General features: G+C 32.6%; 1 protein-coding gene across 1 annotated transcript in view; it reads right to left on the minus strand.

Annotated features, from left to right (window-relative positions):
- Positions 1 to 264: 264 nt before the first annotated feature.
- LOC139485148 (heat shock 70 kDa protein 12A-like) overlaps positions 265 to 14,405 on the minus strand; it is a 45,536-nt gene continuing 31,395 nt past the window's right edge. Inside the window, exons 2-9 of the mRNA XM_071269368.1 lie at positions 11,661 to 11,712; positions 10,389 to 10,481; positions 7,635 to 7,703; positions 6,966 to 7,058; positions 6,350 to 6,649; positions 5,760 to 5,990; positions 3,048 to 3,201; positions 265 to 1,746 (exon numbers count right to left, since the gene is read on the minus strand). Coding sequence (XP_071125469.1) covers positions 713 to 1,746; positions 3,048 to 3,201; positions 5,760 to 5,990; positions 6,350 to 6,649; positions 6,966 to 7,058; positions 7,635 to 7,703; positions 10,389 to 10,481; positions 11,661 to 11,696 — 2,010 coding nt within the window. The 5' untranslated portion in view covers positions 11,697 to 11,712 and the 3' untranslated portion in view covers positions 265 to 712. The remainder of the gene's footprint in view (positions 1,747 to 3,047; positions 3,202 to 5,759; positions 5,991 to 6,349; positions 6,650 to 6,965; positions 7,059 to 7,634; positions 7,704 to 10,388; positions 10,482 to 11,660; positions 11,713 to 14,405) is intronic.

Here is a 14,405-nt window from a genome sequence, read left to right on the forward strand (position 1 = left end):
TTGAAACATAGGAGTAGAATGTCTTCAGAATTCGTTCTATTTGAACAAAAATTGTTAAAGCGGTTTCCCGTTCATTAGTCAAAGAAATTATTTAGAATATAAGGTTTCAACTCTCTACGGCAAACTTGATCTAAGATGAATGTGGTTCTAATGATTAGGTCATGTCTGCTCATAAAGCTCCTTACGATCTAGAGTTTCTACGCATTCCTGGATTTCAAATGTATATGCCTATTGATACAGGCTAGAAAAGCGCTTCGAACGCACTTTATTTATTAAGTGTTTAATTCATTTAAATACAATGTCTTACACACTTTTTCATGAAACTGACTGTCTGTATAATGAATGTTATTATACACAGATTGCACACCTAATTTGAATGACTACTGCTTTTACCTTTCATTCAAACGACAAATGCTATTATAATTTGAATATTTTGTTAAATGTCTTGAGTAAATGTAACAACAAATGTTTTTTAAAGTAAGTCACAAGATTTTGTTATATCTAGAATAATAGAAAATATAATGATGTCATATTAGAAATGTTAGGAACAATTGCATTACTATACATGCATATAAAGTATATATGTGTTTGTAATGTGAAATCTTTAAAATGCGACCAACAAAATTAAAACGCTGTTTAATGTTTGTTCAGAAGAATTCAGGAATTCAGTAAGAGTTAAGCATTCATCGCAAAATAATATCAGGAAAATTGGTTACGGCAAACAAAACTTAGCTTTAAATTTTTTTCCAGTATTTTCATCAGTGATAACCGCTTTTATTTCTGTTCCGCCAGCATTTATTTCTAATTTTAATGCACCATTTGAACTAGTGCGTTCTTTAAGATCTACATTCAAAGTTCCAAGTTTCATGCATCCTGGGTCTGTTACGTGTACAGGGTCTTTATCTTCTGTTGCATAAAATTCAATTTTCACTTCCTGGTCATCTTTGCTTATTGGATCATATTCTGTTGCTGGTTGCCATTCACCAACTTTGATTTCTTCACCAATCTCGACTAGTTTTTCAAAAACATCAGTAGCAAATTTTATACTTTGTCTATTTTTCCGTAAAGTTCTATAGCGTTCATCTTCTTCAGTTGAAATTTCTTTCTCAATTTTTATTCCGTAGGTATATCTTGATATTCTTGACTTTACAGACAATGGTTCTAAACCAAAGAGAACGGCGCCTTTGAGAACAGCTAAACCAGGATCTTTTGGAACTATTATTTGCATATACGGAAAATGTTCTCTTATACTGTCGATTATAATTTCTGATTCCGAAAATCCACCAACTGCTAAAATAATATCTACATTTTGTAGTTTAGAACTTCTGAATATTTCAGACAAGTGGCTTATGATCGACTGAATTGATTGATCGAAAAAAGCTTTAAATCGTGAAGCTGAAATGCGCATTTTTCCATGCTCAATTTGTATTTCAGATGGAAGATCTGAGTTTTGTGTGTTTTCATACCCTTCTTTAAAAGCAGGACTAACAACGAGAATAACATCTGCATCTGACTTTGGATTGAAACTTTTTTTCTTTTCTTCAAATTGTCTTACAGCTTCAAAATAATCCACTGGGTTATCGCGTTTAACCTTATGGACTACCTCGGTGGTGAACAGTTCTTCGAGATACTTTTCAAATTCGTAGTTGACATTATTTCCACCCCAGTTACCACCATTAGGAGGAAATATTTCTTTTAAAAAGTTATCATCCTCTATCTGATGTCCGGTAACATCAAAAGTTCCACCTGCAAAATAATGAATAAATATCACTTCAGTTAGAAATAATATAAGTATAATGGTTTATTTTTAATGTTGATTTCTGTTATATATTTTATATAAATGACTACTGTTATGTTTCTTACCGATACCCGAACTATAAATCAAATGCAACATTTGTAGATTATGAGTATAAAATGTTCATTTCTAAAGTATTTATGCACATACTTCTTTCATCAATAAACGCCACTGTTAATAAAAAAAATATGTTAAAGCATAACTCTATTTTCTTTTTTGGATTTTTTTGGACATAAACTTACATAAAAAAATAACGCTTTCACCAATATTCATATATTTTGGGTAATTTCCCTACAACGCCCTAAAAAAGGTGCATTATGTATGGTACTATCATGTAAACATATATTGCGACGGGGCGAAGCGAAATAAATACTAAATTGTGTGATTCAGAATTTCAGTAAGTATTGATGTTCCTTGGAAAAACGGCATGCAACGAGCCTTTAGCCATAAAAGGGCTAAAAAATGTAGAGCCGTTTCGTGAGTATTTCAGTCTAGACGCTATCTAATCAACTGTCGTGTTGACCTCCGAGTACCTTCGATTCCCATATAAGCGTTATAAACAAAAATATAGATATAGATAAAAATCAGACTGGTGCGTTTGGATTTGTTTAGGTCTGTTTAATTTCATATTGTAGATTAAAAATATATGTTTATCTACGTTTTTACTTGTAAAAGATTGATTTTTGTGCGGATCTATTCAGTAAATTAAATGATTAATCTTTGTTTCACTTTCAATGTTGACAATCTTTTCCTTTAAATAATTGAACCCGCACAATGCAAGCGGTATCCACTATAGCTAAGGGGTTGAAACGAAGTTCACATGAATACGTATTCAATGAGGTCGAATTATTGACTGCAAGTGAATAATTCATCATCAATGTTTCTTAGCTTACCTTGACACAATTGAACCATACTGGCTGTTAAAAGCGATACAATATTTCACTATTTCACTTTCATTAATGATTGAACAAAAACATCATATTTTATTTTTTTCATATATCTCGTAGCTTATGGCCCTTTAAAAGGAATGCCACACTCATGATAATAATATGGTGGCTGTGCACTTAGTTACAGGTTACTAATAAACAAACATAAAGAAAATTGCCATTATGATGTTAAAATAATAGGCTTTGATAAGAGAATGTGTTATGCACATAGCATTGACTGTCATCAGTGTGCTGTACAGCTGAGAGGCGCGTTGTTTAAAATGAGTTAAACAATAAAAACGAAAATATTGAAAGCTTCAAATTACCTCCCATATCCAGCACAACATAAGATATACCAGACCCGAGTAAATTTAGCGTTGTAAGCTCACTTTCTTTTATACTCATGGGTACTTTTTGGCAATATAGCGATGCTGCTTCCGGCTCCAATGCTAAACTTAGCTGGTCTGCCGAAATACCAGCCTAAAATAATTTATGAAATAATAATAGTTGACGTAACAAAACCATAAAATCTTATATCTATGTTTTACTAGTTCAAAGAATAGCAATTTCTTTAGTGTTTGCCATTAATAAGATCGTGTGGGAAATGGTTGATTACAAATAAAGATTAGTTTATCAGTCAAAAACACCCAATCCAGAATAGCTAAACGGTAACAAGAATACCTTTATTTCAGCGTCATTTAGCGTTGAGAATTGTCTAATTGGCAATCATACCAAATATGAAGTTCAACATAAACGATTTCACCGAAATTTATAAGATCTTCTTTATGCCCGCGTCACACTGTCCCGATTTTTACGCCGATGGCAACACGATAATGAAAATTTTCAAAATCGGGACTGATCGTATCCAGATCGGGCTATTCGTAGTACCATCTTTAACCATCGTAGAACAATCGGCCACTTTTTCTAGCCTTCGGGGACAACTTCGGGAAGGGTTCTAAATTTTTTAACATGTTAAAAAATCCCCGAAGGTGCGTCCAATGTTGAGGGTTCGTATTGAGTTCGTATTACCATCCTCACCATCGTAATGTCACCTCGAACGCATCTTTGCACATCGTATTGCATTCGTGTTTCAATCGTTTCCATCGGGCAGTTTTGACATTACGATGTCGACACAAATGAATTACGAAGATACCCGAAGGTCTTACGATGGCAACACGACTTCGTGAAGACCTCGTAATCCCGTCGTGTTGCCATCGAATAAAAGTACGAAGGCGACAAGATGGAACTACGACGGTAATAAATCCAGCTGAATGTAAGTTAATTTTCCCGTTAAAATACATTTAAAGTGCCATGCACGATATGCACTGGTCAGTCTAATACGACAGTTAAGAAAGACGTTCACAAAACATGGAGCTCATATCATATGATTCTATGAGAACAAAAAAGGCGACAGCGTTGTTTCTATTAATTCAAATGGAACAAGAAGAGCAGCTATTACAGGCTCAGGATTTACTTTTACAAGTAAAATATTATTTTTTGTCAATTTTTCATATCAAGTAACATAATGAAAATCATAACGCGCCTCGTACACCAACACTGCAGGTACACGTATATAGGGAAACCAACTTTTTCTTCATTATTCTGATTTTTTATATATCGTCTGAGTTGTTGTCACACGAATGTTTACTCCATAACCATTTTGTTTTCTCTATGTCATATTTTGCCGCATTTGTTGCTTTCTCCACATCTTTCCTTTTGTCTATATTATTATGATATTCTTCTGGAAAGAGTTCTTTTTGAAAAAAAGGGATCAACATTACCTTACCTTTAAGATAGATCAGTAAACCTGGGCATAATTATGGATGATTATTCCGAATAACTAGTGCACACATTTTACAGTTCAAACAAGGCAATGCCGAGCGTGGCATCCCCTCGTATGTAACATATTGGGGACAAATATGGACACTATATTTGTATATGACACATGCAGAAAATGGTAAATTGAATATGCATATTTGATACATAAACTATTATTTTAGAAATCAACCAAAACATTCAGTAACTCGAAATACCTTTAATATGGTCTTTAGAACCAGCAGGTAAAAAATAAGCAACCAATTTCCTGTGTATTATGCTATTTCAAGGAGAAAAAACAAGTCCATCTGCATGACCTTGACCTTTGGTCTTGAACGTAAAAAATGTCAGATCATTACAAGGAGCAACAATATACCAAATGTGGTTAAAATCTTTTGAAGCATATTGGTTTTAGAGTGTCCACAAGGGTGATATTGCCTTGTATTACAACTGCCACTGTGACCTTGACCTTTGAACTTTAAAGTCAATAGCGCTTAAGATATTCTTAACGAGTAACACCATACCAAGTTTTGAGCATTTTGATTCTAGAGTGTCCATAACAATTTTATCTACACACAACTTACATGTAGTAGGCGAGGGGATAATAAACTAAGTTTTATAAGAATTAGACAAAAAGATCGATTTCCCGCCATGCATGGTAGACTTGTACAGAAACGATATGTTGTCGAAATTCTGTTCGTATCTTTTAGACATCGTATGACCATCGCGCCATCATCGTAATCGTGTAGCCTTCGTAATCCATCGTGTAGCCTTCGTGATCCATCGTGTAGCCTTCGTGATCCATCGTGTAGGCTTCGGCTGAGATATGAAGCTTGGATACCCGTCTTCGGTTAACCTTCGTATGTCCATATTTTGCTATCGTATATAATATCGGCACCATCGTATAGACTTCGTTATTAATCGTACTTGCGTCGGTCACTTTTTGATATTTTAACGAGATCGGGACCAACTTCGTACGAACTTACAATTTTCGCATTCGGGTGTCCATCGTATATAAAAATCGGGACAGTGTGACGCGGGCATTAAAAAGAAAATAAATGTAATCACTTGAAACCTGTAACTACTATTGGCATGCTTGCTTTCATATCTGGCTGGGAAAGTTTCGGGCGTCAATATTGATTATCAAAAAGCTATAATGTGAAAATAACAGTTTTTTACAAACATTAAATAAGTTTCGAGAACCAAAAGTTTACAGATAATACCATTTCCGCTGCGTCTCTCATAAACTGCTTAGCTTTCATTTCCCAGATTGCAGGCACAGTCAAAACCCAATGGATATCAGTATTTGAAATATAGCTGTCTCTAACGAAACTTTTATGTAGGGCACCCAAAAGATGTTCCTTCAAATATCTAATGGAAGCAGAAAATACTTTTATCGCCTTCATTGTCTTCCCAGTTATGTCTGTGATATCAATATCTTTGTTCAAATCATTCTGTAAATAAAAATATAGATACACATGTTGAAAAATAAAGATGTGCAATTTTTAATTGCGTTACTCTTTAGTTTGCAGTCTCACTCAATTATAATTCATACAAATGGGCATTGGCATTTGAATGAACAAATCAAAAAGCAAACATTTCTTTTTTGACCGACAATAATTTTCTGTAATCAGGTCAAGATCAAAGTGTTTTACGATATCCTTATGATACATTGGAGTGTATCTGCATTTACAGGATAACATGTAAACGAAATATTTGCTGTGTGTATAATTTAAGTTGCATATATAAAACTGTTGTTCCAATGGTGCTCTGATTTGACAATACATAGTAAAATGTAAAGATACTACTTTACCTTTTTCTCATACAGAAGCATTTTGAAGTCGTTGAAGAAATAACATGCTAATATATCATCTTTTTCATCCATTATTTCATGATAATTTGTCTCAGCGTTAAAACCAAATTCATTAAATTGTCCGTGTTCGTCAAACAAGACCGCAGTGGCAGTCTTATAATGCAGAACGTTGTCCCCTCGCCATTGAGGACACAAGATATTGGAAGGATCCTTTTCAACATCATGCCGTGCTGAATATGCATAACCAGAATATGTTGTACCGATATCTATTGCAGCAATAAAAAGTCTATTGTGACCAGCCTGTAAAATATGCACATTTATAAAACTCAACGGCTGTATATCTTCTAAAAGAGGAAGAAGTTACCAAGGGGAAAATAAAAATGCATTTCTCGAGAGAAAACCCGACAACTTCGTGGCAAAAGGATAAACAAAACGAAAGATTAAAGTAAGCCGTCTGGTAATATTCGAATTAAACGCAATAAAGCGGTCAATGCTGATGCATGTATGTAATCCATTCTGTGACCATTCCTCTCATTTTCTGTGATAAAAAAAATAGATAAAAACAAAAAATTTCTATAATCTTTGGCATAAAAGAAACTTTTAGTTGAATACATACCTTTTTGTTTTCATGATAAGATGGGCTAATAACTACATCTGCTTGGCTTTTTGAAGAAACTTCAACGTCGCTATTTTCTTTCTGTTGATTACTCTAAACACAAACACAAATATTTATTGTTCCACCATTTAAAACGGTTTTCCACACGTTAAGGATTGTATACTACAGTTTTAATACGACCTTAAAAGTATATCTTATTGTTTTAAATGATAAGATGAGCATAAACTCTAAAATGGAACAAAATGGTAGCCTTGAACTTGAATCCGTCGATCATGGAGATGTATTTTATTGGTGCACACAGCTCTACTAACAAATATGAATAAAAAGAGACATATGAAGGTAAGAATTATTTCACGAATGCAATATTAAATCACATTAAACATTAATATTATATTGTGAGATTTTGTAAAATTAAAATTGACTTAAGGCACATAATTTCGAAACAGCGTCAATGTGTTTATTCATAACTAAACTTTCCAATGCACAGTGGGCATTGAAGAATTGTGTTATTTTTACAGTTTCAAAACGAGTCACTTGATGACTAGAAATTTGCTTTTACCAAATGGAATTTAATGGACTTTTTGGTCTTCGTTGAAATATTATTTCTCTTGCCTTCAATACACATCTCGATTTCCAGAAATAAAACGGAATATAACACTTTTTACTCACAATTCGCAAATCAGGTTCAGAAGCAGTAAAGTTATGCTGGTTAAATCCAGAAGAAAACCGGTCTTTTCTCTAAAAAACCAAATCAACTTTAATGCATTTGGCCATAGTCATATGAAACTGTCAGGTGTATATGATCATATAGTCTCATTATATTATAGTTTTATACTTATATGTACACATTCTTAGTAAAATTACTGAGATTAACCTTTATATCAGGAAGGTGAGGATAGAAACGGTGAACGTGTGAAAGAGACAACAACCCTACAAAGTGCAAAACCGAAATTCCCTAATCAAATGGCAAAATCAAACCTCTAACACATCAAGGGAAAACAACTATCATATTCCTGCCTTTGTACAGGCATTTTCTTATGTAGAAAATGTTGGGTTGAACCAGTTTTTTTTTACTAGCTAAACTTCGCACTTGTACATGTTGTATGACAGTCGCATCATTTTATTATATAAACAACGATACGTGAACAAAAAAAACCCAAATACATAATAGGTAAAAGGTCTAACATAGGAGTACAGCAGTCAACATTGTGTTATAATCTTACTCTCAGTATAAAAAAAAAACAAAAACAAAAACAAATTTATAACAAAATAAACCCCCAAAAACACAAATAGACAAAGAACATAAGGAAGAATGAAAGACAAGAATACAAAAAAAAATTCATGGAACAATAACTCAATCACAGATTAAATAAGAACAGAGTCACGTCAAATGGATATGTCCAAAAACGAAACAGTAAACGTTATATTCATAAAGACAAATAAAAGAATACTTAAACACGTTGTTAGGATGATAGATTATAACAACGTCAGTACCTAGAATGTATACTTTCAGACCATCGTGTAGTATAAGCAGTTGCTATGGAAAATTTTATCACTATCTCAAATCAGATTGTTTCAAGTAAAGATAATAAAAAAATCCATCGGCACGCACTTCCCGCTGCATTGAAGCCGAACATGAAGTAGAATTAAAATACAATGTTGTTATTTGGAATTAGTTTAATGAAAACAAACTTAACAATATTGTGTTTTGTAGTAGTCATTTCGCAATAAATTGTATACTTGTATATATCAATAGTACATAAACATGATCATCTCGCCTTACACTATAGCTATAATGTTTAATGTAGAACTGAAGATGACAGTATGTTGACTCAAAGATGTTTTCATGTAGTTGCGTTGCTGTGTAATTGGTATTTGACACAGATATATTTTTTATTACACATAATGTGTAGTGATAAACATTGATAACATATTAAAGTATCTATGTTTATTGATTTAAAGCTGTTTGGGTTGTGCTCGAAGGAAGTTATCTAATATCTATACAAATTTTTAAGCTGGGGTAACATATTCACGATTTTTACTACCGTCCTTGACAGGACTATTCCCGATTAAAATTTGTCAAAAGTCTGATCAAGATCCTGTGAATCGTGGATGGAAAATCAAACTTTAATTAAAATTTGTAAAACATATATTGTCGATCTTCAACTGTTTCCAGCAAAGTTATCCCGATAATCCCGTTCTCAATTCGCTTCTCATCCAATTTGTATCTTTTGCTCGGTAAAATTCGACGGAGTCTGTCACGACTGCGTCCCGATTCTACCGAATGTATTCCGACAGAGATCAGGCAGTGACCAGACAGTGAACCGAAGCTGACATTAATTTTTCGTTCGAAAACTGTCGGCATTCTCGGAATGATCAGGTACTGTCGGAACGTAATCCTATCACGGTCCGCTTTATCGCATTGCAAACGGCGTTTTCTGGTTTCAGTCGTATTGTGTTCTGACTCTGACGTGGGTATCATTGACGAATTTCGTATTAATAACAGGACTGTTCCGGAACGGTTTCGGCAAAAACGGTTCGCAATCGACAAGATCTGGATGCAATCTGCACTCAATCGGCAGAAAACAATGAAAAATTTCTCCAGATCATTCCCGTTCCACAGGACACCGTCCAGAATACACAGAACATTGTTTGGATTTTGATCCGATACAACAGGATCTGTCATGACATAGGCACGATGGTAATCCGACTAGACAAAATCGGCTGAGTTTCCTCGAATGTTACGGGACGCACCAAACTGTCGGGGCGATTCGCAGAACTACCTTTCCCGACACGTAGGAATATGTTACGAACTTAAACGACTGCGTTCAGACAATGGTAGGACATTCTAGATAATTGAGGATAGTAATCAGATCTTTTCACTTTTCGTGTCGTATCGCTGTCTGATCTTAAACTGGAGCAATAATCGGCAATGTGTGAATCCCGCCTTAAATAATTTGTACAGTCAAGGTTATTTACGGGGTCTTCAGTCAGAAAAATTATAAGCCGTTAGGTTAAGGTTCACTAATGTATTACATTGGCAAATATATCAACGATTAAACGACAAAGAATCACTATTCATATTACGAAGATTGAAATAAAAAGAATACTTTAATATAGTAATGAATGAAATTCTATGTGCTTCATTAAATTATTTTAAAAAGTGGAAACTAAAATTGGGAATCATTTTGTACGTCGATTGTTTTCTTAATAGTACAAAATTTATATCTTTAAAAATGAACAATTGTATAATTCTACAGCAGAGATTACTGCAAACTATCTAAAATCCAGATTACAATTTTTCAACTATAATAAAGAGACAGAAAATCAGTTAACCTTTTGCGGAAGATAAAAAATCGGCTTCGAATGAGATAAATTGCATAACACTGAACATTATTGAGAAACTATGTCTAATTTACTTACGCTATGTTTATGTCGATATTCAACCTTTGGCTGCGATTCCAAAAGATTTGGTGTCGACAAGGACATTGGATTGTTTTTTCTTTGTTTTGATTTCTAAAAGAGCATAACAAGATTTGTGTGAATAAAACTTAAATTAAAAAGTAAATTCAAAGGTGTAATTTAACTTAATTAAAGTCAATGAACATTCAGATATCTTTTTGGCTTAGATATTGGTAGTCATTCGTCTTACCGTAATAAATTGTAAATGATTGTCATTCATCAAACACATACGCAACATTGTCTCCATGTGTTGTACATCCATCATATTATGCAAGTTGCTTGAAAAGGGCATTAGGTATTCATATTCACTTGTTTAAATATTTAATATACACAAGCTATTAAAAAAGGGAAATCCTGGACGATTTGTGTCTAGTATATATACTATATTTCAGCTAAAAAATAAGAACTGAATCAGTCTAGTAGCGAATACTAGTATCGAATAGTACAAAAAATTCTGTACAAAATATGTTTCATTGCTGAGTCCATAAATGCTCCACGATACATGTACCTACAAAGTGTGTGTTATCATACGTTACTTATAAAATTAATGCTGTTTTAGTGATAAATTATGAATTTGTATGTTTGAGAAGGTTTTACTATTTTTGAAATTATGTATCATGGTTGTTAAAATAAACATATAGACTTGGTTTTCCGTACATGTTTTTATGAAATCCTTTATGATTAAAGTCACGAAAAACCACTAAAACCTGTTTATATATATATATATTTATTAGTGTCATTACCAGTATAAACGATGCTAGGGGGATACAATGTAAGGTACTGGTGTTCGATTAATAAATTTAATTGAACCGATTTAAAAATACTATAACATGTGATAATAGTGAAGGAAAAAGAGGTTAACATCCTGCATGTGATATGATATTTAAATATTAAGTGTCAGCTAATTTGTTTGACAATAATATTGTTTTTGTATGCACAATAAATTTAAGGATATATACTGCAAATATAAAAATATAAATTTTTGAACATATCCTGAACATGTTTTATTGGAACAATGTAAGAATATTGGATATCTCGAGACCCTGTCACTTTGATTTTCTTCAAATGCATATAAACCACATATAGCACTATTTAGAAGCTTATCCGTATGACATGCTGGCATAAGGCATTCTCGCATATGGCAATTGTCTATTTTGTACACACAAATTTGTGTCAACAAAATTCAATTAAAAAAATGGAATATAACAGCGATTTAGTTACTACAATGCTTACTCTGTTTCTTCTCCATTTTCGAAGAGCACCACCCATGACGCTTATCTTAAAACTGAAATAAAAACCAATATCTATATATCTTTCGCTTTATATATGCATCATATGATAAATTAAAATTATGCGATTCTAAAAATTAAATTACAATGATATGAATTTAATTGATTCAGTTTGATGGAGAATCAAACGAGGAACAATTATGGTGTCGGTTTTAAAAACAAATTACGAGTTAGATTGATCGTAAGTCATGAACAATGAGTTTACTTACGACCAATCTTAATCGTAAGTTTTTTTTTGTGAAACCAAGACTGTTATCATTAATGAGTAATTCGTAGTATTCCATTCAAGTAAATAAATAAATGATAATTTAAAATAAACGATTAAATAAACAAACAAACCAACTAACCAATAATAGAAATTAAAAATCAATCAATCAATGAATAGATAAATAAATAAAAAGATAAATAGATACTTTTTGCAAAAGCAATAGACAGTTTTCGAAATACACTGTACATATATGTACTGTCTATATACATATTGCAGAGAATGGCCGTAACCAGATACAAAATTAGGAATTAAATCTACATATAACAGATATCTATGACTTTATACAAAAGTTGGTTACTTTTAAAAATATATGACGAATGAAATATAAAAAGTTATACGCTTTATTCTAGGATAAAATACAAAATTGAAGTACTCGAAAAACGTAAGTGTTCGAACCGACTGACGAATAATTAACGACAAAAAAGTAGAATTTCTATTATAACTTATTGTTGATTGACTCCTATTTGAACGGTATTGTTTCTATGGTGTCTACTTTCTGGTGGCACGGTAGTATTTCCTGGCCCATAGGGATAATGATAGCCTTTTTAGAATTTTCACCACTTTCTAACACTGCAAAAAATTCTACATTCACACTTAACTGAAGTACTTTCATTTTACTATTCAGAAATGAATTTGAATATGTATCATGACCGTTTACTTTTTTTGCTATTTTTAGAAACCTAAGGCCACTAGTAATTTTAGGTCTTTTATGGTGCAGTGAATACAAAATTTAAAAAAGTTCTCAAAAAATTCATTTTCATCTGTATGTAAAATTATTTCATATTTTTCTACACCTGATTCATCCCTCAGTTTGGGAAAGTATGTTCAGTTGATACTGTATTTTTTGTCCAATTACACTGTTTAGATACATTTACCTAAGTAGGGTACACAAAAGAGCAACCTAAATTTTGGAATGCAAATACTACCGTGCCACCTTAACCAAGACATAACAAACTTGAAACCAGTCATGACACCTATGATGCATAGACTTCTTACTTTGGAACATATTACAATAAAGAATACTAGTCTGCACTCATTTCTTATAAAAAAAAAAATGAAACATTACATCCCTACCCCATCTGGCAGATTTTCACTTTTTTTCATCTTACCATTTTTACTTAAGAAGTGAACAAAACCCAAATATATGATGTTTCAAATCAACACAGAAGTCAAACATGGTGATTTAGGAGGAATTATTGGATTGCCAACTCTGTTTATGGTTAATCTGAGTAAAAGAAACAGTTTAATCACCAAATCATGAAAACTGATATTAAAGTCCATTCCACATTTTACAGCATGCCTTACATTACTTTAAACATTTTCAGATTATGAGGACAATACACCAAGAGTCTTTAGATTGCAGTTAACTATTATTCCGTAACCTGTTTGACAATACATGTACTAGAATACATCTCTAAGTTGACTGTTTGTCTATTTCTCATGTATGCATTAAGTTAAATTATGTCCCCTTACATAATCAATTTGCATTTATTGTGCTTTTCACTGTCAGAAAATCTTAACAACTAATGGTATTTGCATGGAAAATGAATAAACCATTTAATCTTGCTGATATAGCATCATAAATACATTCTTTGTCAAAAAAAATGTCTATTCAATGTACAGAAACCCCTATTTCTATCTCTATTTCATACCAATATGAGAGCTAAATGAATAAGTAAGGACCCCTTAACCACTTACTGGTTCCCCAAAAGCTCCTACTGGTGTCATGTAACATCAGAACTACTAATTAAACCTTAAGAAAGCAAGTATAGCTGTACTTATGTTGAAAAAAATAAGAAATTATGCAATTTATTTATTTCGGTGAAAATAATAGGATGAACATGCAACCGTAGAATGTCGCGTCTCAAATTTCACTGGCTGCACATGTGTCAGACACTGCGAAAAGTTAAAGCGAGCATTTATAATTAAAAATGTATTGCAAGTTACATAAAAATAATGAAGTTCTACTTTCTATGAAAATTTCTACATTATTACCTACAGATCAGGCAAAATTTGCTGAATCAGCAATTTTTACTCTCAGGGGTGGAATTTAAGGCTTGTTTTATCATAGTTGCCCTAAATCAACTTTTTATTGATAAACTTACAAATTGCATAGGTAAAAAAAGTTCCTTCATTGATTTAGTGTAAAAATATATCCCCCTTAACCAAGACATAACAAACTTGAAACCAGTCATGACACCTATGATGCATAGACTTCTTACTTTGGAACATATTACAATAAAGAATACTAGTCTGCACTCATTTCTTATAAAAAAAAAAATGAAACATTACATCCCTACCCCATCTGGCAGATTTTCACTTTTTTTCATCTTACCATTTTTACTTAAGAGTTGAACAAAACCCAAATATATGATGTTTCAAATCAACACAGAAGTCAAACATGGTGATTTAGGAGGAATT

Source organism: Mytilus edulis, chromosome 8 (assembly GCF_963676685.1).
Source record: "Mytilus edulis chromosome 8, xbMytEdul2.2, whole genome shotgun sequence".
Classification (NCBI taxonomy): Eukaryota; Metazoa; Mollusca; class Bivalvia; order Mytilida; family Mytilidae; genus Mytilus; species Mytilus edulis.